This window comes from Filicampus tigris, chromosome 9, assembly GCF_054856515.1.
Source record: "Filicampus tigris isolate MCC_2025a chromosome 9, RoL_Ftig_1.0, whole genome shotgun sequence".
Lineage (NCBI taxonomy): Eukaryota > Metazoa > Chordata > Actinopteri > Syngnathiformes > Syngnathidae > Filicampus > Filicampus tigris.
In genome coordinates this window covers 22,043,851-22,069,567 of record NC_141225.1, presented here as the reverse complement: position 1 = coordinate 22,069,567, position 25,717 = coordinate 22,043,851, and the positions used below count along the sequence as shown (strand labels likewise).

Genomic DNA, 25,717 nt, shown 5'->3' with positions numbered 1-25,717 from the left:
GATGCATTTATGGATAGATCATTTGATTTAGTACACATTTGTCAAACTCAAGACCTGGGCACCAAAGCAGTGTGTCAACTTAATGTTTCTAGATAAAATGTATACCATAGGACCAACCCCAAATTAGTTAGACGCCCGATTTGAGTAAATAACGTAATCACTTCCCCATAGTCAACAAGTTCCGGGTAAATCGGAGGATGACCTCAGCACGTCGGCTCGAGGTAAACAACGCGAGTACGCTGGTCGCGGCGGCCATGGCTAGCGGCAGCTGCTACTGAGTCAACGACACAAAATGGGCAGAAAAAGCAAGCTGAGGACTTCCTGGATTCATGGCTGAGATCTCATCGAACACATTTGTGCTTACAGTATGTTTTAAAGTTACATTTCTACCTTGAACGCGTTAACCCGGTAACGTTAGCTCCTTCTACAATCATGGCTAGTTGGCTTAGCTAAGCAACAACTCTCCTCACCCCCGGAAAAAAAACAAAACGGCTTGTTTTGTAATACTGCAAAATAACCAAAGCTCCGAATTTAAACGTGAATTCCTTGATCGGCAGCTGGTTGATAAACACAAACAAAACAATTGTTAGCTATTTTATCCTTGTGTACGATCTGCTCCTTTTATGATTGTAGTTGTAATTAGGGCCGCCGACACTTCGCTGTCAAACCAGCGCTCCTAATTTGTGACCAAGCGAATTACATTTTATACACAACATTACATTACAATAGGTTTTCAGTGACCAAAGTGTTCACAGAATATGCGAGGGCTGTTTCACGCGTGTGCCATGTAGTTGCGTCAGTTTACTTAAATTGGGACATTTAAAGAAAATAAATAGTAATGCCTAGTAATATGCATTCTCAACGTCTTTACGTGCAATTTATAATTCAGTTGGTTATATGGAGCACAGTAGAGGCCAGTCATTTTCAGTAGGCTTCTACTTTACAATCCAATTGCAGCAGTAGAACCAGTCTGACACACACCAGCACAAACATTTCGATAAATATTTATTTGACCAGTATTAAAAGTGAAGAAACGCTTTTTTTAAATGATTTGATACAGGCTGTTTCTCTCAAGTCATCGAGAGGTTCCCCAAATTCAGATGAGAACGGCTAAGAACTATTGCATGGAAGAGTTACACTGGTGCAGGGGTGCTGCCAGGTTAAAAAAAAATCCCACTTTGTTTAGTCCCCTTGTCACGAATACAGCAATTTCAAGATAGATTTTCTGGGGCCCCTTTCAATCATGTGCCCATTGAGGCCTCTGTTGTCATAACACCCCTCCCCCTTTTTCCTTACCTGATGTGATCAATCGTCTCTGTTATCCGAATGTGTTTGATGAAGCACTAAGTAAAGTCTAGAGGATTGTGCTACACATTGATTTTATGCACAGACAACAAAACCTGTGCAATTCAATTGAAAGAAAATCTGAAATCTTTTAGACTGGGGAAGTAAAACAACTACCTAAGATAATATGATTGCACAAGTTGGTTATGTATGGTTGCACCCTTTTATAAACTGCGATGTGGCTTTGTAAATTCTAATTAAATGGGAGTCAGCACACCCCTGCCACTTTTTAAAGTGCTGTTGATTAACTGCAAATGAAGTGCAAATATTCCAGTAGGCTTTCCTCCTGACATTGTTGTAGTCACTTCTTACAGCACAAGCCGCCGCACACAGGATTCACCAGTATCCTCGTAGTCATATTATCTTACTCGTTAACGTTCGTCTCTTGTTTTTTTTTTTAATCTGCTGACGTAACCAAGCGTTATCCTCGTAAAAATATTGTCATCCTTGTCCTACTCTTCTAAAAGGCCCTTTTTGTTCTGTTTCCAGCTTCATCCTTAGATCTCGATCGTTGTCCTCAGCCATGTCGTCGCGTGTGTTGATGCGGCAGCAGCTGATGCGCGAGCAAGCTCAGGAGCAGGAGAGACGAGAGGCCCAGCGACAGGCCTCCGCCTCTCAGCTCCGGCCCACTGACTCCACTCCTGCCATCTCCGTTTCACTGCCTCCAAACGCTGCCCGCCCGCCTCCAGCACAGGTGCCCGTTGAGGTGCTGAAGGTAAGCATGTCCTTTGCGTTGCCCGGCTGCCTCAGCTCACGTGGCTTGCCCAAACGATCAACTCTGAACCTGCCTGTATGACGCAGGTGCAGACCCACCTAGAGAACCCCACCAAGTATCACATCCAGCAGGCGCAGAGGCAACAGGTGAAGCAGTACCTCTCCACCACTCTGAGTAACAATGCCATTACTCAGACGCTCGGTGTATCGCCTGTGCCACAGTGCAGCTCCGCCCCTGAGGTTGGCCACACTGCCAGCAGCGCCCCTAACAGCCCGATGGCCCTACTTAACATCAGTTCCAACAAGGAGGAAGTATGCCCGATTCCTTTTTTTTCTCCTCTTTTTAGAACAGCGGTTTGCTGACGCAGCAGATGACACATTCTTGCCAATGGTTGTGTCTCTGTTAACTTCCAGTGTGTTTTTGGACACGTTTTGAAGCCGAGCATTCAGCTCACTTTGCACTTAATTACTTTCTGTTTGTTCTGCAGTGATGTGGCCCCAGGTCCCACTTTAATGTTGCATGCCTTTTGTCATCATATACTTGTTTGCCTGGTGTCACAATATGATGTTAAATACTGCACCTGCAGATTAGCCATGCCACTTCTCTACTTACACGTCCCTGACATGAAGCTGCTTTACAGCTTGCGGGATTGTTTTTACTGCGCGGTGCTTTGCATATAGTCCTTATAATATATAAGAAGCATTGATTGTACATGACTTTACACTGGTAAGCTTTACTGAGATTGTGCCACGTTGTTCCCTGTCATCTGCCGTTTGTAGATCGAAGATGTTATCGACGACATAATTAGCCTGGAATCCAGTTTTAATGACGACATTATTACGTTGATTGACTCAGGCCTTCAGTTGCCAAGTACGGTAAGAGAAAAAAATCTGCTTCCTTTACCAAATTTACTTTTGCCCTTCAAATGTTTCCACTCTTGATTTTCACTCAGAAATGACAGGATATTAGAAAAACAGCATCTTTGTAAGTAAAGTATACATGTTTTGTTTTCCCCTGAATGGAGCATCTTTTATCTGTGCTGGAATTCTGAAGCAGGAATAGCTGTTGGAGTGAATATGTGCACTTGGCACTTACTTACCATTTGTCACAAACGTGCTCCCTGGGCGTGGTTACTAGTAAGGATACGCAGCAAGAAGTCAGACGACGTGTTTAGTGCTCGTTAAAGCGTGCATTGCAAAGCTGCCAGGTTTACGGGCACAAGGGAATTGCCGAACCTTTGCCACTTAACAGAAAATGAGGATTATGGTGATGTTGGAAGAAAGAAAAAAGAAGCACAGCGAGGTAAAACCAGTTTGTAGTCTTTGAAATGGAACCGTGTCGTATTGTTTTTACATACAGCAAATGTAAGATGAGGCGTATGCATGGCACCTTATCGCGTGCTTCAATGATGTTAGGCGAAACATCTATTGATCATTCGTATTTCGCTTGATGACACACCAGATTGAATCGGGGGACCAGGGAGGTGGTTGCTTTAAGAGTTTCAGCAAGAATGGGGAAGTTGTGCTTTTCACATATTCCTCACATATAACTTGGCTTCGGCAGTCAGCATATGTTACAGCTACTGTATAATACGTTTGTTTTATTTAGCTCCCAGGAAATCTGCTGGATGTGTATCACAGCCCCGGAATGGCAGCACCCACTCTTACTGTCAGCAACTCCTGTCCTGCTGATCTTCCAAATATAAAAAGGGAGATTACTGGTATGGTACAATCAGCGCAATGTACTCGTATGTGTAGCCGAACTTAAACAGTTGAATAGGAGTAAATTCATGAAAACCACTTTTTGTCTTTCAGATGCTGATACCAAAGCTTTTATGAAGGAGAGGCAAAAGAAAGACAACCACAACTTGAGTATGTTGAGATTTACTGTCTGATCACTTTGGAAAATCATTTTCGATGGTTGCCTGACACATAACTATACTAACGATTATTTCTTTGACTATTTGTGCTTCTTAACAGTTGAGAGGAGGCGGCGATTCAATATAAACGATCGTATAAAGGAGCTCGGCACGCTCATACCCAAGTCAAGTGACCCGTGAGTGCTAGCTTGTTTTTTGCCGTAAACCACCGAGTGGGGGAGACTAACTTGTAGCGTTTGTGAGCAACATCCATGTCGTAAAACAATCTCATTTTCTCGTTCTGCCGCTGCCAAACATGCTCATTGCTGCGCTGATCCCAGTGAGATGCGCTGGAATAAAGGCACCATTCTGAAGGCGTCTGTGGATTACATCCGCAAGTTACAGAGGGAGCAGCAGCGAGCCAAGGATGTTGAACTGCGCCAGAAAAAATTGGAGCAAGCCAACCACAGTTTAATGTTGCGCATCCAGGTGGGTAATTGTTGTCCGTCTTCCAAAATGTTCTCAGCTTCCTCAAGAAGTGCAGTTTTCTCTTGGGCTTTCTGATGACGTGCTGTATGTTGTGGGTCAATGTGAGGACATTGCTGATGTGGGTACCGAAGAGTTTGAAAGCTTTCACCCGCTGGTGACGAGTGGTGCAAGCCGCTCTAATATGGCTTCGTGTTTTCTGGCGCTTAAGAACAGTCGGTTGAATCTTTAGTCAGTGACCATGTTTCGATGGACAACATTTCTTTTAATATGATCAGTTATGGATAAAAATTATGATTGGATGCACTGTTTTCAGGGACACTAATATTGATCCGATTAGGACTTGTGTGTTCATGCGTCACACTTTTGATCGGAAGACATCATTTTGACATGCGCAGATTGACCAAATAATGGAAACGGAAATAGTAGTAGACGAAGAAGCTGTAACGACTTCCGTGTCAACAAAACATCGCACCGTCCATTTCTACTTTAAACGATAGCGTATTTTTGCCGTTTGTGCTTTTAGGTCGAGGTAACGCCACAGTCTTGCGCCCGCCATGTCTTTTGCTCGCTCTGCGTTATCTATCTTCCGGGAATAACAGAAATGTCAGAGACATGCGTGGTAAAGACGGTTTGTTCCGAAATTTCGGAATAAGTGTTTTCAAGCACGCCGATCGGATTGTCAATCGACATAAACCACCCCTCTCGTTTGGGATAAAATCTTGATCGGAATGAGCTTGATCGGATCAGAATATTCCGAATGGTGTGTACATGAAGTGTTTTTCTTCCGATCAGGCTTTTAATCCGAATAAATGTGTCCATGTCAACGTAGCCACTGTCATGCAAGTTGAATTTTCAGGCCCTTTTAGGGTTATTTCTTTTCTTTCATCGTAGAAATTTTTTTGCAACTATTTATAGTATGTTATGTCATTATTTCAACATAGAGTCGAGGCATAGACGGTTCAATTCATATACTGTACTTTGGTGATCTTTCAGGAGCTGGAAATACAGGCACGTGTCCACGGTCTCTCTTCCAACGCCGCCAGCATCACCTCCGGCCTGAGCTCCAGTCCTGCCCTGCTACAGCAGCACCAGCAAACCCTTCCGAACGGCCAGTCCCTACACCCCGGCGCAGACGCCACGTCCGGGCATAACCTCCTCAGTCTGGGGGCGGCAGCTATGGGACAGCCTCTGCCCACCGCCTTCCTCTCCCCGCCTTCGTCAGACACTCCCACCGGAGTCACCATCAGCAGCCCTTTGGACTTGGGCAGTTTAAGCTTTGCGGAGCTGGAAGACACCTCGGCCTCGGCGCTTTACCCTGATGTGGGCTTGGGGGACATTCTCATGGACGATGGGTGCACCCTGTCTCCAGAGGCGGTGGCTGAGCCCCTCTTCTCTCCTTTGTCACCGGGTGCCTCAAGCAGCAGCCGCAGGAGCAGCCTTGAGATGGATGAGGACTTGTGATGCTCCCTGAGAGATGTGAATGCGCCCGCAGAGACTGAATGTCAGCATGCAGTCCGTCTCTTACGTTAGGTGAGTTTGTCAGTAGGACCGTTGACCAGAAATGTTTTTAAAGTACCGGTAAATATTCAGATTTGAAACTAACCTACAGTAAATGTTAGTGAGACTAACCGGCAGAGCTGGGCGTCCCGCCTCTGTGACGGACCGGTCCGTCCATCCGTCACCGACGGCCGCCCGTCTTGCTGACGAATGACAGGAACAATTTTAAAATAGGCGGACTAAGCATAGTCGAAAGCCCCTTTATTTAGTCCGCCATTCGTCTGTAGTCCGTCATTAGTCTATTTTTCGCAGCGAGGCTGTTGGCCGCGGCCGAGGCTTGCAGCTTCAGGGTCCTAAAAGTAGACGTATTTAGTCCGGCCCTGGCTGAGGCTTCCATGTGGCGGTAATGTGGTGAGTCTTTTGTTTCGATTCAAATATCGTGGAGGTGAACATTTAGTCGGAATCGCAGATGGACGCCCGTTTAAAATTAGAGGTGGACCGGCCTATAGTTGTTAGTATTTCTCTCTCTCTCCCCCCCCCCCCCCCCCAAAAAAAGGCAGATGACGGAAGAGCACACACGCTGCTGACGGATGACGAATAACGGACGATCCATTTGTAGTAAAATGCCCAGCTCTGCTAACCAGTCCCCTAGTCCTCCTTGTCCTGGTATACATAAATGTTATTGATCCTATCTGAAGCTGAGTGATTATGTCTGGGTGTGTGTGTAAGTGGAATAGGATTAAAACAAACTATTGTACACTAGAGATGCTTACACATAAATGAATATTCTTACATATTTTTTAAGATTTGAGAGTAATATAAATGTTTGCTTGAATTTGTTATGTGGTCATAGGTGGGGAAGATTTTTTCCTGGCCTTCTTAATGTGACAGTATTGGCAAAAGCAAATAGATGCGAGAGAGGTTTTATTCTTTTCTGGACAGGAATCAGGGTTTGCACACTTGTCCTTGTTGGGATGTCTTGAGGCGGTTCAAAAGGGATATGCTTAAAGTGAATTGGCACATTGTGAAATACTTTTTTTCCCTTATGGTGTATATAAGAATATTTTATTTTCCAGCAATTTATTGCACCTTATGTTATCGCATTCTATGCATTTTCTGAGATCTGTTTTACTACTACTACGACACACGGTGGGTGCATGTATTTTCATGAGCGCTTAAGAGCTGCTGCTGCTGCTGCTAGTTAGCCAAAGCAGAACTTCTTAAAGTGTAGCTGCAGTGCAAAATAAAAGTCACTGTTCTATTTTTCAATATATTCAGCTTCACAGTAAAACATACAGATCAGTTTTGATTATTTTACAGTAGGCCTGTAGTTCATATTTTTGATACCTAAATAATTGAAGTGCAGTTTGTTTCTTGTGATTAATATTTGTGTTTGTGATTGTTCATCTCCATTAACTTTGGTGATCACTGGCTGATTTTTACCAGATAATTTCACTTTCCCCCCCAAGTTTTTTCCTTCTGGAGGTGGGGGTGTCAAATAATCTATAAATGAATTGTGTTCCAAGGACAATGTTTTTTTTTTTTGGTTTGTTTTTTAACCAACCACTATTTTGCAGATATACTATGAAGTACCGATAAACTTCAAAAAGGCATTTAATCAGATGCATCATGCAACTTTAATTAATGAATGTGTACTTGCCTATGCATGTTTTTTCTAACACTGATGTACTGTATTTGAGAATTTTATTCAGAATATAATGTTAAAAGTGTGCTTGGATTAGCAGTTTTGTTGGTGTGACAATAACACATAAACTGAAACAGCCCAATTAGTTTTGAAGACACATTATCTGATGTGATTGGTTGTCCTCCTCTACTATCTACAAGCACTCCAAGTCACATTTTTTTAAATTTTTTTTTTACTCAAATTAGCTAATTTAATGCCCCTGATTGTGCATTTAAAAACAAATCAAGCACCAAATGGACATATTTCTTCTTCTCCTACATAACATCTTTCCAAAACTTGAAGCACATCCACAACCTTTCAAAAATGTATGAACAACATGTCTCTTGTCTAATGTTTTTTGGTCATGCTCAGTGGAGTGTCTTTCAGCAAATTTTAACAAATAAACTATTCTTTCAGGTGCGTGTGATTATCTGCATGCCGCCGAGGTTAGTGGTAGAGCATTTGAGAGATTTCCATCGCTAGATCCAGGCACTCTGTAGCCTGGAGACACAGATCACAGATGCTGCAGTCACACTGGCAGCAGCACAGTTCTTGACACCTGCAGACATTACAGTGTTGAGTGATATTCAGGAAACTCTGCACAGTAGCGGGCTCGCAGCAGAACAGCGAAGAGCACAGGCACTGGTTACACCCTCTGACTGTGGCCAGGAAACAATCCAGTGGATGGCAGAACAGACAGGCCAGCAGGATTGGAGCGCACAGGTCTCGGGAAGGCCATTGGGGAAAATGAGGTGAAAACATCATTTGAAGGAAAGCTCCTCAAGTGTTACAAAAGTAGGCTGGCCTTACCATCGTCATCTGGTGGCATCACGTTGAAAGTGTCCGTTTTCAGGTCTTGACTCTTCCCAGCTGATGTGAGTAACTCTTCGGTGCTGGAGAGCAGCAACACAGGCGGTAGCTTCGGTTGCTGTTTCTCCACAGAACTCAAGTCACCCGCGGATCCTGCTTGGACTGCTCTGCCGTTTGAAATCTGCACGTTCTGTTCTCGGGCCTCTGAATAGGACACGTTAAGATAATTAGTAGCTAGTCCAAACTACAGCCTTTGTAAAACAAAACAAATATGACCCAGGATGTTTTATCATAAAAAAGTTGAGCTTTGTTTATCAACTGCAAGCTGTAAAATACCTGTTTGGTCACCCATGCAGCTGTTCAATACATCGGGGCGCTCCAAGTCAGTTGTTTCTCCACTTGAGTCTTTACAGCCATTATCCAATGTTTCAAGACCTTCTGCAGGACTGCGTTTGGCATCCATGATCAAAAGTAAGGCGCTTCAGTTTCTAGGAGTGAACTGAAAATTGACTAAAGCTGAAGTATAGGACAAAACATGTAACACACGCATTTAAGAGCACATGCAGGTATTGTATGTACCTGTACATCAATTTCATTTCCTTATTTGAAAAGAAGTGTTAAGAAGTACATACCATTACTATTACGATAATCCAATTTCAAATTGTAATGAAGTACAAATACTTTGTTAATATACTTAATTATATTTTGATTTTAGAGGTCCGTTCTTGAGTATTTATCTATCTGATGTTTTACTTTTACTCTCAACATTTGAAAACATGTGGATAGAGGGTTCAAGTCTGTGTGTGTGTGTGTGTGTGTGGGGGGTGTGTGTGTGTGTGTGTTTTTTGTATGCATTTTGAACAATTCCATGCATCCAACATTGTAGAACAGTCTGTGGAAGGCTGCTTTCTGCTTCAAAATTGTGGCCGAGACACTGTTGGATAAGCTTGGTGTGGAACATTTTCACTATTAGCCTACTTAGTGCACTACATTTAATTCAAGAGTTGAGTCTCCAGTTATTTATGCTTCCTTTGTGAATTATCATGACCTGGTTGACTGAAAATCAACACAGACATACTTTACAGTAGGTCTATCCCCTGTGTACGCTGCATTGGCTTCATCATTGTTACTATTGAGTGACCATGGGGAAAAAAAGCAGCAAAGTTAATCAATTATTAATAATCCGTTTTGGAAACATTTTTTATGGAAGGCTGCGCTTCAATGTGCTGACAGCTATATGAGAATGTAAGTGAACTTCATTTTGCCATTCATTAATTATACATTTTCTCAGGTGCCTTGATTCATATAGGTTGATATTTTAATTTTCAGACAGGATTATGCACTAACTTCAGCAGTCTGAAATGTTTGACGAAACAGTTTAAAGTACTGAAAGGATAAAATTGATACTTTCTGAATAACGTAATATATTGTTTTCAACATAACATAGTTAAACGGAATTATTCATTGAATTGTAATGAAGGCTTCACTATACACTTCTATTTTAGCCTTCATATACAATTAGCTCTAAAATTCGCATTACCTCCATAAAGAACATAACATAAAGAAACAATAAATTGTACTTACCTCATTGTCATTCGTCATCATTTATATGTCATTATCTAAGGGGCACAGGCACAAACAGCTTCAACACTTTTCTTCTCTCGTGATACAGCCATCACAACGTCCTGAAAGTATTCAGCAGTAAAGTAAAGATGGAGCAACAACAAACAACCACTTCTTCCTCTCACTGATCTCCATGTACAGTGCACGCGCGTCTGTGTGTGTGTGGGGGGGGGGGGGGGGGGGAGTGGGTGTGGGTGTGTGTATGTGTGTGTGTGTGCGCACACTTTGCATTTGTGTCCACCTCGCTTCCTTTTTTTTTTTTTTTTCTTTTTAATGACTTTATTATTTTTGTTAGTTTTACCATTTTAGCCGTGTTAACGGAAGTGTAATAAAATTTTCCAATGATGGGTATTTGTCTGAATCAGTAATCTCAAGATTCAGCTCTTTCAATACAGTACATTAATAATTTACTGTTTACATCAAATGGTACCTTTTGGCTCCATTTTGGCTCCATTTGGCCACATAAAAACTCACATTTTAAGGTTCCTAGGTTCCTTGTTTTTTTTTTTTTTTTTTTTTTTACCAGATTGACTTGCACAATTTGTGTAAAATGGGTCTCATTCTAGACTCAACACCTGATTTGATTTTTACGTTTTCTGCTAGATTACATCAATAAACAAGTTCTGGAGCAAATCACGTGATATTCTTGGTTTCCAAAAGTAGCGTATCTCACTCCATTGGATAAGAACAGAGTACATTTTTATTTAAAAATCTCCCTCTGCTGGCTGTAGAAAGACTGGACTACAGTAAACTACCATTCTATTGCGGTTCAGTTTTCGCGGTCTTTGAGGTTTATCTAACATTTGGCTCTCTCTTTCTTTCATATGTTTTTCATATGTCTAAATGTGTTTGTGTTGTTTTAAAAGTGTATTCAAAGACATTTAGAAATATGAAGTACCTTAAAGGTTACAAAAATTCTTAAGTTGTCGATGTAAATAAATTGTCTCCTAATATCACAAAAACACAAATCCATGGTCACGGGAAAAAAAAATTATGTTAGTACTGAACACGTTTTTGAAACGCAATTCCTTGGAGTTATGATAGATAATAAATTAACATGGAAACAGCATATAAATTACATTAAAGGTAAAAATTTAAAACCAATAGCAATATCGTTTGAGTCTAGAAATATTTTAAATCACGAGGCATTATCTATATATTTTGTCGTAGGGATACTACACCATTTTTTTTTCTAACAGAGACAATAAACGTGCTTTTAAACTGTATTCCCAATGTTCCATCTAACCTACTGATTCACACTTTAGTCCCGTAGGGGGCGATCATGCATTTGTTGGTTGCCAGGCAATTCGACGGATGTGACGTATTCGTCGTCGGTTTGGCAAGCTAGGCTAATGTTGTTTAGCGCGCTAAGTTGTTTGCTGTTATTCGCTGTTTGTGTCTTCTGTACTTCTTGAGCGATCCCCGGGCAATACAATCACAATGGTAAGGCTTTGCAAGCGTTTGTATATTTATTTTACAACTGTGAGTTTAAGATAGTTTAGGTGTGTCTGTTTAGTTGGGCGAAATAAACATGGCCTAATTTAGAGTGTACGGCCATTTGCGACAAATTAATGTCAAAACCAGGAAACGGACCAGAATGTTATTTTGTGGTAACAACTCTCTTCTAATTGACCAGCATAAACTTTAACCATGATTCAAGTTATTTCTAATCTTAAGCCATTTAGCACTTATTTTAAGTGGGTAGCATATTAGCAAAGCTGCTACCATGCAAAACTATTTTGTGTACAATATTGTAAATAAACAGATCATTTGTCTGCTTTAATCGCGTTATAATGCAATGTATAGTAAAATGGTTTGCATTTTTCTAGGAAAGCGAATCGTCTGATATTGACCCTGTGCCAGGACCAGAAGGCAGTAGTATGGATGGGGAGAATGCACCACTGTATTGTATTTGCAGGAAACCACATATCAACTGTTTCATGATGTAAGCGCACCACTGCTGTTTCATCACATCACCAAGATTCTGCTGACCCATGCTCATATATTAAATGCTGTCTTTGCTCCTCTTAGTGGATGTGATAACTGCAATGAGTGGTTCCATGGAAACTGCATTAATATAACAGAAAAGATGGCCAAGGCAATCAGAGAGTGGTACTGCATGAGATGCAGAGGTGATTCATCCAAGCCTTTCTGAGCATACATCATGCAACTAAGTAGCTATAATTGTTATTCTTTCCTTCTTCTTGTTGCCAGATGAAAACCCATTGCTGGAAATAAAGTATAGAAAAGAAAAGAAAAGCAGAGAGAGGGAACCAGACTCAGATAGAACGGAAAGACAGTACAGCACACCGAGTACGCCAGACTACAGGAGTGAAAGGCGACGTGGATCAAAAGTGAGTTGTCAAATTGTCCAGATCTAAAAATATGCATTTGAGGAGAGTACGGGGAAAAAAATCATAACAAGTCCAAAATACATAATTGTTGGTTAACAACCACATTATCCATATTGTTCCATGTGATGAACATCTGTCAAGCTACCGGTAGTTGTATTTGTTGTTATCCTGAGAGTGGTTGTCACGTGAACAAGCATTAATGGTGTGCTTAAATAGTCAAAACTACAAGCCACTGTTACCTTATGTAATTATGCGTTGTTGTTACTCGCAGCTATTAATTGTCTTTTGTTACGTGTTGCAGGTGAAACGTTCGGTGCGGATGTGTGGCGAATGTGAGCCCTGCAGAAGGACTGAGGATTGTGCACAGTGTGACTTTTGCAAAGACATGAAAAAGTTCGGCGGCCCCAATAAAATAAGGCAGAAGTGCAGATTTAGACAATGTGAGGTCCGAGCAAGGGTATGTTTTTTGTAAATTACGACAATGTCAAAATGCTTTCTTTAATATAAAACAACTGTGCAGTCAAATTCTGGATCAGGCAGCACGTTTTTACGTTACTGAAAATTCATAAAAGTTTCACTTTCATAAAAGTGTATGAAACTTTGAAGTTAGTGTAATTTTAGTTTCAGTGTGGCCTCTCTTGGAAAAATTGAAAACAATTGCTTCTTGTTTCATACAGAAAATGCTTCGTGTGAAAGAAGAGGAACAGTATTTGCGAGAAAGAAGAGAGAACTACCACCGCAGACGAAGGCATTACTCTGACGATTATGACAGCGAAGCAGATCTCTACCAGCAGTACAAAGCGGCGGGACTTCACAGCAACATGGTAGTATAACAACTATGACCACAAATCTTTTATTGAGGCTAACCTCATATAAGACATTTTGTTTGCAATTTACTTGCTCAACCATTCTTTTGCGTTTTTTTATTTTTTTATTTTTTTACCAGGGGTGGGCAACTGATGACGATGATGATGAACCACCTTTCAGTCCAGTCTTGCGAAAGAAAGCTGTGAAAGTGAAGCATGTGAAGAGACGAGAGAAGAAATTTGACAAGAAAGTAAGATACTTAAGTTATCATATGATATTTGGGATTCATGTAAACATCCGGAAATATGTTCTTAATCTGTTTAGAAAGAGTCCCGGCGCCACAAGCAGAAGCAAAAGCACAAAGACAGAAACCGACACAGTGAGAAGAGCGACGTGCGGGATCATGGCGGGCGCCATCAGTGTCTCGGGCCCAACTGCATTGAGGCTGCAAGAGCCAACTCCAAGTACTGCTCAGAGAATTGTGGCATGAAGCTAGCTGCCAAGTAAGCGCTTTCTCCTGTCGCTAAACTGACATGTAGAGTATTGCCGATAATGGCCCTTCAAACATCGGCCAAAGTAATCGGCCAAATTGCCTTTTTTGGCTGATTGTTTTTAGCTTGGTGTATTCTAGCCATTTACAGCAGTAGTACACAAGGAACACTGGTCTTATTACACATAATCCTATAGCATAAACTTGTATCCTCAAATATATATATTGAAATTAGTTGAGAAGGTCATTCTATGGACTTGTCATTCAAACCAAAAGTAGATCTTTTTTTAATTTACAAGCAATGCTCAGGTGAGCAATTCAACTTGTGCAAGGAATTAACATGGCTGTCACTGTTTGACACGCAACCTACAGTCGGTTTGTTTAAAAAATATATATATTTAAAACATAAGGCAACATAAATCAAATATAAATGTGTTAAATATGACACGCATTCAACTACCGGTAACACAAACACAGATACAGTATAACTTCATTAATTAAATAAATGACACCACGCGATGCTTTCTGGGAACTGAAAATTCGTGGGGAATATGCATTATTTTAAAAAATTAATCGGTAATCAGAATTTTTCTTGCACCAAAAGTCGACCTCTAAAAATCCATATTAGTCGGGCCCTAATATTAAGGTAATTGAAGACCCCTCAATTGCGTGAATGCTCACGAACAAAGCATTATGCTCTGTGGTTGAGGTCGCTGGCACTCCCTCTTTATGTGCTTTTCAAATGAACGGATATCAATCCTCATCTTCTCCATTTTAATTTCTCCACAGCCGAATCTATGAGATACTCCCTCAGCGGATCCAGCAGTGGCAGCAGAGTCCCTGCATTGCCGAGGAGCACGGCAAGAAGCAACTGGAGCGCATTCGCAAGGAGCAGCAAAACGCCCGCCTGCGCCTCACCGAAATGGAGCGTCGCTTCCACGAACTGGAGGGCATCATCGCCAAGGCCAAGCAGCAGGCAGTGCAGCAGGATGAGGAGGTCAACTTGCTTTATTTTAAGCCCTAGTCTTTAATTGGTGGGCTGCCGCAAAGCTTGTTTTTCACCTCCATGTTCTGCTTGTTTTCAGGTGAATGAAGGCGAGGGAGATGACACAGACCTTCAGATTTTTTGCGTGTCCTGCAGTCACCCCATCAATCCAAAAGTTGCACTAAGACATATGGAGAGGTGCTATGCAAAGGTGAGTGTTTCTTACATTTCAGCCGGCGCTTCACAATTTGAATTATGAAAGGTAAACAATGGCGGCATGGTGGACGTGGTTTGCCAATGGAGTAGAAGCAGTAAAGAAAGTAGACAGATGCTTAAAAATGTATCTTGTTATCTTGACAGTATGAGAGTCAGACTTCCTTTGGTTCCATGTATCCTACAAGAATTGAAGGGTAAGAAAAACAAAAATGTACATTTTAAAAAATGCCTTTCTCTCACTCCAGTTGCTTCACAATTGTTGCTTGTTGCTTTTCACCCCCCGTAGAGCAACCAGACTCTTCTGTGATGTGTACAATCCCCAAAGCAAAACTTATTGCAAGAGGCTTCAGGTTTTGTGTCCAGAACATTCAAGGGATCCTAAGGTTGGTGCCAGATTTCTGTCATACAATGCATGCATCTTTTTTATTGCACTTTCTTCCCATTTGAAATAAATATATATATATTTATATATACACACACACACATTTAATTCCTGATATGTACAGGTTCCTGTGGATGAGGTGTGCGGGTGTCCTCTGGTGAAAAATGTCTTTGAGTTGACCGGAGAATATTGCAGGGTCTCAAAACGGAAATGTAACAAACATTACAACTGGGAGAAGCTCAGGAGGGCTGAAGTGGACTTGGAGCGAGTCAGAGTGGTGCGTATTATTTATTGCTTTGTGTGGTTTAAGGGAGCACGCCCTCCATTATTCAGGCAACTCAAGTTCTTGTTTTATTTCCGCACCCACAGTGGTACAAGTTGGACGAGCTCTTTGAACAAGAGCGCAATGTTAGGACTGCTATGACCAACAGGGCTGGTCTACTCGCCTTGATGTTGCACCAAACCATTCAGCATGATCCTCTGACTACAGATCTTCGTAGTAACAAGGACAGATAGTGGGCAAAGTCTGCTTCTGCCGGCTGGTCACTGTTTATAACGAGAGATGTGTGTTTAGGGTTTAACCTAAAACAACAGTTTCTTCTATCTGAATAAATGTTTTTACTTTGTTGTATAATGATTAAGTTAAAGTGGCAAATTGATATATATTTTCCCGTCTCGGTAAGCTAGTGCTGATTTTGCTATAAACACCCTAAATAAAGCTGTCGTTGATTTGCTTCTATGTCATGGATCATTGTTCTGTTGCAACACCCATCCTTGCCTCAAGTTATTCTGCTAAATAGATCTCTAGATTAAAAAAATATAGATATCCATATACATACATATGGATATGAGTAACAAAAAATATCAAACATTTGTTATAAGGGTCATGTTTGCCGTCAATGTTATACATTAATGGCCACATTATGCCGCCGCCCCTGTGTGACCTATATCTTTGCTACTGTAACAACGAAAATTTCCCCACTGTGGGATCAATAAAGGCATTCTTATCTCTTATCTTATCATGTTAACGCCTTTTCACACTGCTGCACTTTCACAACACGCAGCGCACTGTCGAAAAACCCATTCATAAGTATGTTATATGAGGATGAAAGAATGCCTTGTTGGGTCGCGGAGCGATGCGCAAAGCCCTCGAATAGAAACATTTTCTATTTCCAAGTGGTGTTTTTAGGAGGGCCCAGCCAATAGGAGAGGGGCTGGCAGAATGATTTCAGAGCGCTAATAGCAATTGATGAACTGGCTGGAAAAGCCTCCACTGTCACTTCCTGGTTGGCGGCTCCGCAAGCAACGTCAAAATCTTGCGCCAGGGCTTTGTCATCTTTGCAAGCCCCGACACCACGAACGCCAGGAACACCAAGTGCAGAATGAAAAGGCTATAAGATACGTATTTAAATAAAATTGTATTGTATCGTATAACAGGCAGCCAAATAAAACACAAAATATATATGCTGTGCGTTTAATAATGCCACACACGCTGTCAAATAAGTACATAACTAGGAAGCAAAGTCGAAACATTTGAATTCGATCAACCAATCGAACCATGAAGGCAGCACAGCTGACTGAATTCCCATGACAAAGAGTATGCAAATAGAGTGTGAGGATTCTCTTCACTGTGCTTTCTTCAACTGCTCCGTTTCTGAACAAACAATCCGCTGTCTTTAAAATTACTCAATTAATTTACGCAACTCCCCCGGAAGTTTTATAAAACTATATATTCTCCTCATTTAAAACATAGCGATTTAACATAACGTTACCAATTATGAATCAGGGTTAGCTTCAGTGATATTTTTGGCAAGCGGATTTTCATTTTCGGTGCACTATTTGGTCCTACCGTAGCTTCCGTCGGTGCCAGCTATATGCTAGCTAGGTTAGCACCTGACAGCAAAGCCCAATTGAATCCTGGTGTTGTTTTATCAAAAAGGTAGATGATCTTATCCTTAAGGTATGTGAATCTGCTGACCCATTGAACCGACTAACGCGCATTGAGCGGTAGCACACAAAGTCTTTATGTGCGATTGAGAATTGTGGCATTTCTTCACTGCGACCATGAAGTTAGCGTTAGCTTTTGTTGCTAGCGTTAGCATGCTATGCCTTTCTACGCCGGTTTACCCGGCTCCAGTTGGTATAGAAAATGTATTTGATGTGTGGTGAGGTCTGTCAGAATGAAGCGATTCACAGTAATAATGTCACAGAGATGAGACCTATTCGATTGGAGGATCGCCTACCGTTATTTAAATTGACTTTCCCTTCTGACACTAGCGTGGTTCCTGAAAGAATTGCCGCCCATCGTTGCCCATTACGTAAACAGCAAATCACGAGAGTCTATTTAATATATTATGCACTAATACTGTGTGATGCATTAACGTCAAACTGTTGTCATCCAACAATCCATTCATGCGTGAGCTGATCCTATTTTGTAAAATTAGATTTGATCAGTAATAGACTTAACTGTACGTGCTCAATCGTTGTTTACTTATGTCCTTTCCTTTACCTCCTGACCAGCTCAAGAGGCCATCGGCAAGAGACTGGATCATGGTGAAACATGGTGTGAAGAAAACACTCTATATCAAATCGAATGATCCAATGTGAATGGTTGTAGACGAAGTCAGCCGTCCCCTTACAACATCATTGACTGTTTTTGGTAACTGCTGCACCAATGGACGAGGAGCCCCTGCAGCCTCCCGGGATCGAGACTGTGGAAGAAGATGCGGGCCAAAGCACAGAGAAGACGAGCAAAGTAGGGGATGCACATAAACTCGATACACCTGGAAGACCCATGCCTGATCACGTAGGGGAAGAACAAGTAGCGGAGAATCAGACGGAGAAAGAAAAGCCCCCCGCTGGCTGTCCTCCCACTGACTGGTTGGAGCCGCTGGAAGATGATGAACAAGGTGACGATGATGGAGAAAGCCTAGCAGGAGAAAGTGAAAGGAGTCAAAGTGTAAAAGGCAGTGAGGGTGTTAATAAAACACTCGATAGGTAAGTTCAGTTATAATTGTTTTTCCATCTCCTTTCCATTATATTATGCAGAGATGTATACTTAGCCTAACAAATTTAGCTGGTAATATAGTTATGGAAATGAGGGGGTAATTACCGGTAATAATAATAACATTAGATGTAGTACAATATGTATTGAGATTTAACCTTTAAAAAGGTAAGGAAAAGCCAAATAAACTGTGTTTTCATCAAGAATAAATTGCATACTAAACTTGTCCACGTTCAGTACCCGACTTGTCCACCTGCAGTTTGATGCAGTCTTTATAAAAGCAGGTTTTGCTTGCTTGTTTTCTATACTTTAGAATTGTCCGAACTCGACGCAAGCGTACACATCCCGATGAAGGATGGTTTGACTTCCCTGAACTTGGAGAGGGTTGGAAACGCAAAGAGGTTATTCGACAATCTGGTTCTAGTGTTGGCCAAATGGATGTCTATTACCTCAGGTAACAACTTCTTGACCACTTAAAAACATACCATTGTACGCTTGCATTATGAGTGTCAGATATGTTTAACTTGATGCTTAACAGTCGGTCTGCATTTTATTTTCTTGTAAGATTTTTAAACTGTTACAAAATATATAGCAGTGTCAAATCAAACACCACCAGCCATTCTTAAAGAAAAGACCTAAAGCTAAAACAGGATTTAAACGTACCAATTTTTAAAAGCTTAACAGATTTTTTTTTCTTTTTTTTTAATGTGGAGTGATGCCACACATGGTGAAGAATGAATGTGCTCAAATTTGACCTGATTATCGTATGTGTGGATCCTGCCCATGTTAAATTCTGAGTTGTTTGATTGCCAAAAGGTCTGAATGCCACTGCATGTAATGTAGGTAAATTGTTTGTTCCGATTTTTTAAGAATGAGTATCGGAAATAGGCAAAACCAGGTTGGGTGTGGCTAAAAGCTGGATTCACTCTTTTCAATTCACAGTCCTCAAGGTTTTCGGGTGAGAAGCAGAGTAGAGCTGATGACGTTGCTTGTGGGAGTCCAAGACGTATCAAACTTTGACTATAAGGCAGGGAAGTTCCATAATGGCCAAGTAAAACAAACTCGAGGCAGACGGAAGAAGGTATTGTTGTTTTTTTTATATATCGTCGCTCTCCTTTGAAAAACACTTATGTCCATTTTTTTAAAATGTTCTTATTTTTACGTGAAGGCTGTTTCCGTGTTACGCAGACATCGCATTAATGTGAAAATTACACATTTTCCCCAAATTGGACATAAGTGTTTTTCACTGGACAGTGACAATATGCATAAGAACAGGTCATGTTTTGAAACATGTTATTTGTCTTTTTATATCTTTTTTTTTTTACTTTCCGCTTTCTGAACCGCCAGAGGAAGACGCGGGAGCGGTCCTCCTCAGAGTCCAGCTGGGTGGATAAAGGAGAGAGGCCGGACACTCCAGAATACCAGCCCAAGCGCCAGCCCAATAATTGGGCCAAAACCTTCCTCTCGAATGAGACAACTTACCAAACTGCTAGCAATGAACCCGTTGTACCCAGTATTAAAATTAAACTTCATCTGCCCTCAACATCCAAACCGCACCTCTCCATAAAAGGACAACCTGGGCCAGACGATAAAACATTGTGAGTTCAGTGCTTGAATTCAAATTTCAACCATTTCTCCTCAATGCTAGCAAACAACCTGTTTATATTCAGCTACATCTACCGTTGCTGCCACTATGACTGTATTAATTAACGAAATATAAACTACTAAATACAGCAGAACTCAGGGATGTTCTATTTCCCAACAGATTGTGTTCCAAATGTGGAATGTCCTTCATTGGCACGTGGTACGACAGACAAAGAAAGAGACCCTCTTGTCCTTCATGTTGGGGTACGTCAGTGAATGTGTGTTTTAAGAGTCATTCAGGAGAACGAGAAAAGAGTGTTAATACAGCTTGAAATAATTTCTCTGGGGGAAAAAAAACACTTCTCATTCTTAGGAACTGACTCACCCTTCACTTTTCTCTTTGAAATCCCCAGCGTCAAAGACGATAGAACATCCGTTGATTCGTATGCGGAAGGTAATGTCGTCATATTTTCAACACACTCCCAGCATGGCGTGCGTTAGAATATATAGTGTATGTTGCTTTTGGCGTTTTTTTTAATTCTCTGACTAGAAAACTATTGCATCAGAACGTTTTGCCTCTCACAATAAAATGTGACATTGTTGTGATTAACATAATAAACAGCTTTTCTAATTTGTTGTTTACATCATCTTTAGTGGATTCCATGTGGGCAGTGTGTGGGGTGTCACATGACTGTAAACTGTGGCCAGTGTGCCAACTGCAAGAGTCCAGAGAATCGAAAACGCATATGCAGGATGCGCAAATGTCTCTGTCCAATTCGCAAAGTAAGTCAGCGGGGCCACAGCAGTACTTTAATATGCAGCTGATTAAGAAGTCACAATTATGCAAATGATCTTTCCCTCCATCAGAGTTCGGAAACGGAAAGTTTCATACCGAAGATGCCAGATAACGACATTTCCGAATTGCTGGACGACAACATGAGTTTGCAGGTGAGTGTTTCGTCTTCGTAAAATGCATGCATGGAGAAGTATTTGGACAAGGAAGTAGGTTATGTGAAAACTCTGAGGAAGTTAACGCTGAGATGAGTGCAGATTGTTGAGTAAGAGAAATTCTGACTGTTACAATGGTAACAGACTTTGTGAACCTAACCTGCTTGCTAGCAGAATTTTCAGACTTCTACCTGTCTTCTCCCACCCAAAGTAATCATGTCTTGTATTTTTCTCCTTGATCACATTCCCAGATCAATTTCTGATCAAACGGTATTTCTTTTTCTCAGTCAATTATGTTTCTTTTATAAGTCTCTGGCCATATATGGCACATCTCACACACCGTGCTAACGTCAGTGCAGCTTTTGTGTATTGCACATGTTTTTTTTTTCCCCAACAGGAGTTTATCATAGCAATGCAAATCATATTACAAAAAGCAACAGTGTGTCCATGGGGGGGAAAAAGCCACCCTCGCTATTAAATACCTATTAACTGTAATTCTGGCCTTACTTACCTGGGCATAAACCTACAAGAAAAATTAAAGATGAATTCTACACACCGTGAAAGCAAATAGTAAACCTTACCATAAATAACTTATAACTTCCGATATTTTTTCAGGGTGGTGTAAGTTGATGTATTGTTTTTTTGCAGTTCAACCGTGGTAATGGTCTATCGGCGTGCCATTCTTGTAAATATGTCCTAATGCATTTTGTGTGTATATTTTGCAGGAGGAAGCTACAGAACCACAGGTACCGTTTCCAGTTGTGTAAAATAAAATTCCACGGGGGATTACATGACCCCCATTGTATTTATTTATTCATTTTCTGTTATAGCAGCAGCAGCTAGAGCTAAAAAGCAGTGAAAACGAGAACTTTCCTTCCAACATGGACTTTGATGACGACGATGACTACTCAACAGATGATGACGATGATGTGAGTCCGTTTTGTTGTGGTTTCCTCTGTTTTGCTTCTAGAAGCAATAATGACAAACTTCCTGCATTATTAGGACTATACAATGATAATGAATGGAGGAATGGGATGGGCATTATAGACTGCCTTCCTGTGATAAATTGTGGGGGAAATTAACAAATCTTTTTTTTAATTTTTTTTTTTTTTAAGGAAAATGTCTGGTTGTTCAGAACTCATGTTTTGATCTCTGTCATGTTGAGCAGAAAAATGCCGCCCGGATGAGCTGTTCTGTTTGGAGCCGAGTAGTGCACCCCAATTTGCCGCAAGTGAATTGTGTACTTGTGTCCGTATTCTCAGTGGCATAAGAAGCGGAAGCGACGTGCCTGTGGGGAATGCAACGCGTGCCTCTGCAGGAAGGACTGCGGCACGTGCGATTTTTGTGTTGACAAACCCAAGTTTGGTGGGAGTAACAAAAAGAGGCAGAAGTGTCGCCTCCGACAGTGTCAGAGACAGGCAATGGTACAACGCTGCCGGTTGCCGTGCCGCCTACTTGTGATGATGGACTGCACTGATTTGACAAAGTTGGATTGGTTTATTTCCACAGAGGCACTTGCTCCCGTTTCAGATGTCTCAAGGTGATTATAGGTCGGATGATCCATCACTGCCAGGCAGGCCAAGGCCTCACTACACATACAGTCGAAAGACAAATTTAAAGAGGAGTAAATTGCCGCCAGGCTGCTGGGACTTCAGTGACGATGACGACGACTTCCAAGATGTTAGTTTTCTTCACTTTTTACCATTTCTTCCATAGTGATTTTAAATAGTTCAGACGGGAATGCCTTTTCTCAGTAAAAGTAAAAAAAAAAAATAATTAATTAATTAAACTTTGCTCTTTTTTAGATGAACTGGAGCTCCGAACCTTCAAGCAGTAACACAAACGACATTAACATGATGGACAACTCTAAACAGGTTTGACGGGTTTTGCATGCGTTTGACACCCCATCCAAGTAAAAGTCATAACAAAAGCGATGATCCTTTGTTTCCATATAGTTAAATCGTTCAATTTTGGAAGATCAAGAGACAATGGCAAAAAGAGACAGTCAGCAAGGCAACAAAGGCTCTCATGTAAGTTCTTTCTCATTCTTAAGAGGAGCTTGGTCATATTAGTGTTTGTTTATCCTTTGACGAGCCTTGTCTCTGGACAGATTTTGTCATCAAAAACAGCTTGCCAAATAACTGTTTCACGGGCCACCAAACATTTCACTCACTTGACTGTTCCACGCGTTTGATCCCAGGAACGCAACAGCGATGCTCAGTCGAGCACAAGTGGGCAATACCAAATGTTTCTTCTTGCGATACCTTGGCCAATGACCCAACAGATGTAGAAAATCATGCTGTGGTGGAAGCAAACTTTTGTATTGTTTTGACGTCTTTTCCCTCGTTAGCTCGCAATTATCTCCATATGTCTTATTTTTATTGATTTTTTTTTTGCGGCTGAGCCGATGTGTCGTAAAGGATATGACATGGCAGATGCACGTTAACAGCCGTACTCAAAAATATTCAACCCTCATTACATTTATTTTAAAAGCTTACAAACTTAGGGCCATATTCTCCCGCTGGTGCGTAAGTAATTTTATTTTTTAAGCCTGGCTTTCATTTCCGTGAAAACCCGCTGTCCAGACTTGTGTGCTACCAGGAATATTCATACACACTCGTTTGAATTCTGAGGGTGGATTGATTTTGTGAAAAGTGGAGCGCACGTTAAATTTGAAATGGACTAACTTGGGACGTTATTCCACGGTACTCTCTTGATTGGCAGACAACCGCATTATGGACTTTTACGCTGTTCTGAAATCTACTGAGAAGAGTTCTCGTTTTCTTCATATGTCTGTCTCCATATCATCCAGTTTAGCAATGCTACGATAAATTGTATTTTATATTCTCGTGTCTTATTTTTGCAGGACCAGCAAAATGAAAGGAATGAAGTGGAGTCCCACCTTGAGACAGAATGTCCGAGGCCTGTTGAAGAGGGGCGTAATGAGTTGCCGATGGTAAGTGTTGAATAAAAAGGATTCTTGCTCCGTTTCGGTTTTTCTGACCTCGTTTCACCTCTTCAGATCACACAGATCTTCAGTTTGGCCGATAATCCCGTCGAAGCAGCGGAGGACAGTGATAACCAGCTTTTGAACCTGCTCAATTCTTTGCGCTGCACCTCACTGCCGATCCTCTGGTATGCAGTAATGGCCAAGGGCCCACAGATTCAGCTCGTCCAGTGCTCAAAACAGTCCAGTATGTCTGATACCATCGTGCTGATCGACCCGGGCTTCTTCTATCAGGTCACCGTGCAAAAGCAGCCGCTTTTACCCACACACTCGCTATATCGTAAATACCCGCAAAAGTTAACCTCTTCGACTGAAGTGGTCAGTCTCCTTTTGGGCCTGGAGAAATATACCCTGTGCCAGGGGCTTCCCCCCAAAGGGCCTTTATCCAGCCATGCCCCCATTACATTGGAGCGGGCCTCCACATGCGAGTTCCTGGTGAAGAAAAACGTGGACATCTGCTTTTCCTGTAAATTGCTTTGTGATTGAGGATGTTGAACTTCGCACCGAGAATAAAAGTGGGACCAAGGCGGAGGGCTCTGCCCTACCGTGTGTTTCTTCTCAGTACATTGACCTCTGACCTGGGAATAGTACGATTGAAGCGTCACCAAAGGCATTCCGAGGACATCAGGAGCATTTCTTTCCACAAACCCCCCACCCACCCCCTTTTTGTCTCCATTTAAAGGATGATGGGTGCGGCAGAATGCTCTCAGACTTTGAGTGTAGTTAGTGGTGTGGTGGATCTCCTTTTACGTACTTGAGGAATCAGTGCGAACATACTGTGCATCGCATTTTTCCCTCAGTCTGTCCTTGGCTAACTTGAAGCCTCAGTCGTGATGACCTCTTGCTGTCCCATGACTCTCCCATCACTCCAACTTTTATCCCCTGTTTGTTGCGCCACTGCCCCTATTTTCCCAACAGCCTGCCTAATGGATTATGAATCACTCGGGTCAGTGATCTCAGATTCCCCACATTTGACAAATTCCCCCTTGTCGTTTTTATTTTATTTTTTTAAATTTTTTTTTTAGATTTAGCACCTCTGCCAAAGAGGTTATGTGGGTTTTGTACTTATTCTAATTCCTTTGTCTAGTTTTGGATACATCAATTTGTTACGGGTACATTTTCCTGCAAGAATGTTTACATTAAAATTGCATGATCTCCACATTTTAGTTAATATGATGATGATGATGATGATCCACAGATGGCATGATAAAGACAAAAAGAGGTACCTTCACCAAATCTGTCAAATCTCTCATTTAAACAATAATAATCTAAGGTCAGAAACAGTAAATGTCAAGAAAAATAATGGTCTGGATTGGTTCTAGATTGCACAGATGTCAGAAATTTGAATTTCACATGTGAAGTCATAACATTTGAATTGCTTTGATTCAGAAGTAATGAGAGCGAATGGATCTTGGTTTAGTCGATAATGATCCTAGATCCAGTTTACTCAGATTTCTTGGGTGCAGAGGTCTTTTGAGTGGTCGTGTTATCTCCTGTATGATTCCAAAAATGAGAGGCTGCCAAGAGTTGCACTGCAGTAGTTACATAAGTCATTTCGCTGGTTCATCAAATGTTGCTATGCAAAATGTGAAAATATGTTAGCTTAGCGGCGCAATAAAATGACCATTCAATTTTCCGTTTCAAGCAGTATTATTTGCTGTAAAGCCATATTGTGGAAATATTTTATGATGAGCTCATTTTAATTGGCAATGTAACTTGAAAATAGACGATCTTCAACAAGACCAAGGGAAAGAATCCCCCCATGAAAAAATCCTGAGAAATCACATGATTTTTAAATGGAATTTTATTGCATGAAACAAGTATTTCATCAACTAACAACCAATTCTAGTTTTCACAGACCTGTGAGATCGTTATAAGAAGGCCTCCCCACCTCCATTTTTTACCTGTATTAATTCCACC

General features: G+C 41.3%; 4 protein-coding genes across 13 annotated transcripts; 3 read left to right on the top strand and 1 right to left on the bottom strand.

Moving 5' to 3' along the window:
• The first annotated feature begins 52 nt into the window (after positions 1-52).
• On the top strand, positions 53-8,007 carry tfe3b (transcription factor binding to IGHM enhancer 3b). Of its 2 annotated transcripts, XM_086039671.1 has the most exons (10): positions 53-365; positions 1,834-2,059; positions 2,146-2,205; positions 2,281-2,370; positions 2,839-2,934; positions 3,668-3,779; positions 3,874-3,930; positions 4,039-4,114; positions 4,259-4,406; positions 5,400-8,007. In XM_086039671.1, the coding sequence occupies exons 2-10, from the start codon at positions 1,868-1,870 to the stop codon at positions 5,865-5,867; spliced, it is 1,299 nt and encodes a 432-aa protein (XP_085895797.1). In that variant the 5' UTR covers positions 53-365; positions 1,834-1,867; the 3' UTR covers positions 5,868-8,007. The 2 variants fall into 2 exon arrangements, with proteins under 2 accessions (XP_085895797.1, XP_085895796.1); XM_086039670.1 differs by having other exon boundaries at positions 2,146-2,370.
• On the bottom strand, positions 7,261-11,286 carry LOC147142552 (myoD family inhibitor domain-containing protein 2). Of its 5 annotated transcripts, none has more exons than XM_086039675.1 (5): positions 11,271-11,286; positions 9,982-10,082; positions 8,734-8,896; positions 8,398-8,601; positions 7,261-8,312 (listed from the first exon to the last, which is right to left on the bottom strand). In XM_086039675.1, exons 3-5 carry the CDS (start codon positions 8,858-8,860, stop codon positions 8,035-8,037), a joined length of 609 nt encoding a protein of 202 aa, XP_085895801.1. In that variant the 5' UTR covers positions 8,861-8,896; positions 9,982-10,082; positions 11,271-11,286; the 3' UTR covers positions 7,261-8,034. The 5 variants fall into 5 exon arrangements, with proteins under 5 accessions (XP_085895801.1, XP_085895803.1, XP_085895802.1 ...); XM_086039677.1 differs by lacking the exon at positions 11,271-11,286 and having other exon boundaries at positions 7,261-8,088; positions 8,160-8,312; positions 9,982-10,147; XM_086039676.1 differs by lacking the exon at positions 11,271-11,286 and having other exon boundaries at positions 8,734-8,913; positions 9,982-10,147.
• Positions 11,287-11,294: 8 nt separating this feature from the next.
• On the top strand, positions 11,295-15,993 carry cxxc1b (CXXC finger protein 1b). Of its 2 annotated transcripts, XM_086039668.1 has the most exons (14): positions 11,295-11,463; positions 11,850-11,965; positions 12,052-12,152; positions 12,235-12,374; positions 12,676-12,831; positions 13,052-13,198; positions 13,321-13,431; positions 13,506-13,684; positions 14,461-14,668; positions 14,757-14,867; positions 15,017-15,066; positions 15,159-15,255; positions 15,379-15,531; positions 15,624-15,993. In XM_086039668.1, exons 1-14 carry the CDS (start codon positions 11,461-11,463, stop codon positions 15,768-15,770), a joined length of 1,719 nt encoding a protein of 572 aa, XP_085895794.1. In that variant the 5' UTR covers positions 11,295-11,460; the 3' UTR covers positions 15,771-15,993. The 2 variants fall into 2 exon arrangements, with proteins under 2 accessions (XP_085895794.1, XP_085895795.1); XM_086039669.1 differs by lacking the exons at positions 11,850-11,965; positions 12,052-12,152.
• A 565-nt stretch (positions 15,994-16,558) lies between these two features.
• On the top strand, positions 16,559-25,433 carry mbd1b (methyl-CpG binding domain protein 1b). Of its 4 annotated transcripts, XM_086041588.1 has the most exons (18): positions 16,559-17,214; positions 17,775-17,817; positions 17,941-18,251; positions 18,572-18,712; positions 19,201-19,339; positions 19,606-19,856; positions 20,024-20,106; positions 20,256-20,296; positions 20,497-20,625; positions 20,710-20,790; positions 21,516-21,536; positions 21,621-21,719; positions 22,053-22,214; positions 22,300-22,470; positions 22,596-22,664; positions 22,746-22,820; positions 23,657-23,746; positions 23,813-25,433. In XM_086041588.1, the coding sequence occupies exons 2-18, from the start codon at positions 17,815-17,817 to the stop codon at positions 24,281-24,283; spliced, it is 2,337 nt and encodes a 778-aa protein (XP_085897714.1). In that variant the 5' UTR covers positions 16,559-17,214; positions 17,775-17,814; the 3' UTR covers positions 24,284-25,433. The 4 variants fall into 4 exon arrangements, with proteins under 4 accessions (XP_085897714.1, XP_085897713.1, XP_085897712.1 ...); XM_086041587.1 differs by having other exon boundaries at positions 17,775-18,251; positions 21,624-21,719; XM_086041586.1 differs by having other exon boundaries at positions 16,560-17,214; positions 17,775-18,251.
• Positions 25,434-25,717: the final 284 nt, after the last annotated feature.

What these genes read in the sequence shown, in the direction of transcription:
- tfe3b (XM_086039670.1), top strand. Translation starts at nt 1,868, where the DNA reads ATGTCGTCGCGTGTGTTGATGCGGCAGCAGCTGATGCGCGAGCAAGCT. An exon ending in ATACCCAAGTCAAGTGACCC is followed by an intron (nt 4,115 to 4,258) that starts GTGAGTGCTAGC and finishes CGCTGATCCCAG; the next exon opens with TGAGATGCGCTGGAATAAAG. An exon ending in GTTTAATGTTGCGCATCCAG is followed by an intron (nt 4,407 to 5,399) that starts GTGGGTAATTGT and finishes GTGATCTTTCAG; the next exon opens with GAGCTGGAAATACAGGCACG.
- LOC147142552 (XM_086039675.1), bottom strand. Translation starts at nt 8,860, where the DNA reads ATGGATGCCAAACGCAGTCCTGCAGAAGGTCTTGAAACATTGGATAAT. An exon ending in CTGCATGGGTGACCAAACAG is followed by an intron (nt 8,602 to 8,733) that starts GTATTTTACAGC and finishes TGTCCTATTCAG; the next exon opens with AGGCCCGAGAACAGAACGTG. An exon ending in GATGCCACCAGATGACGATG is followed by an intron (nt 8,313 to 8,397) that starts GTAAGGCCAGCC and finishes GGCCTTCCCGAG; the next exon opens with ACCTGTGCGCTCCAATCCTG.
- cxxc1b (XM_086039668.1), top strand. An exon ending in GTACTGCATGAGATGCAGAG is followed by an intron (nt 12,153 to 12,234) that starts GTGATTCATCCA and finishes TCTTGTTGCCAG; the next exon opens with ATGAAAACCCATTGCTGGAA. An exon ending in CAGTGCAGCAGGATGAGGAG is followed by an intron (nt 14,669 to 14,756) that starts GTCAACTTGCTT and finishes GCTTGTTTTCAG; the next exon opens with GTGAATGAAGGCGAGGGAGA.
- mbd1b (XM_086041586.1), top strand. Translation starts at nt 17,929, where the DNA reads ATGGACGAGGAGCCCCTGCAGCCTCCCGGGATCGAGACTGTGGAAGAA. An exon ending in CTCTTGTCCTTCATGTTGGG is followed by an intron (nt 20,107 to 20,255) that starts GTACGTCAGTGA and finishes TGAAATCCCCAG; the next exon opens with CGTCAAAGACGATAGAACAT. An exon ending in CAACAGATGATGACGATGAT is followed by an intron (nt 21,720 to 22,052) that starts GTGAGTCCGTTT and finishes CCGTATTCTCAG; the next exon opens with TGGCATAAGAAGCGGAAGCG.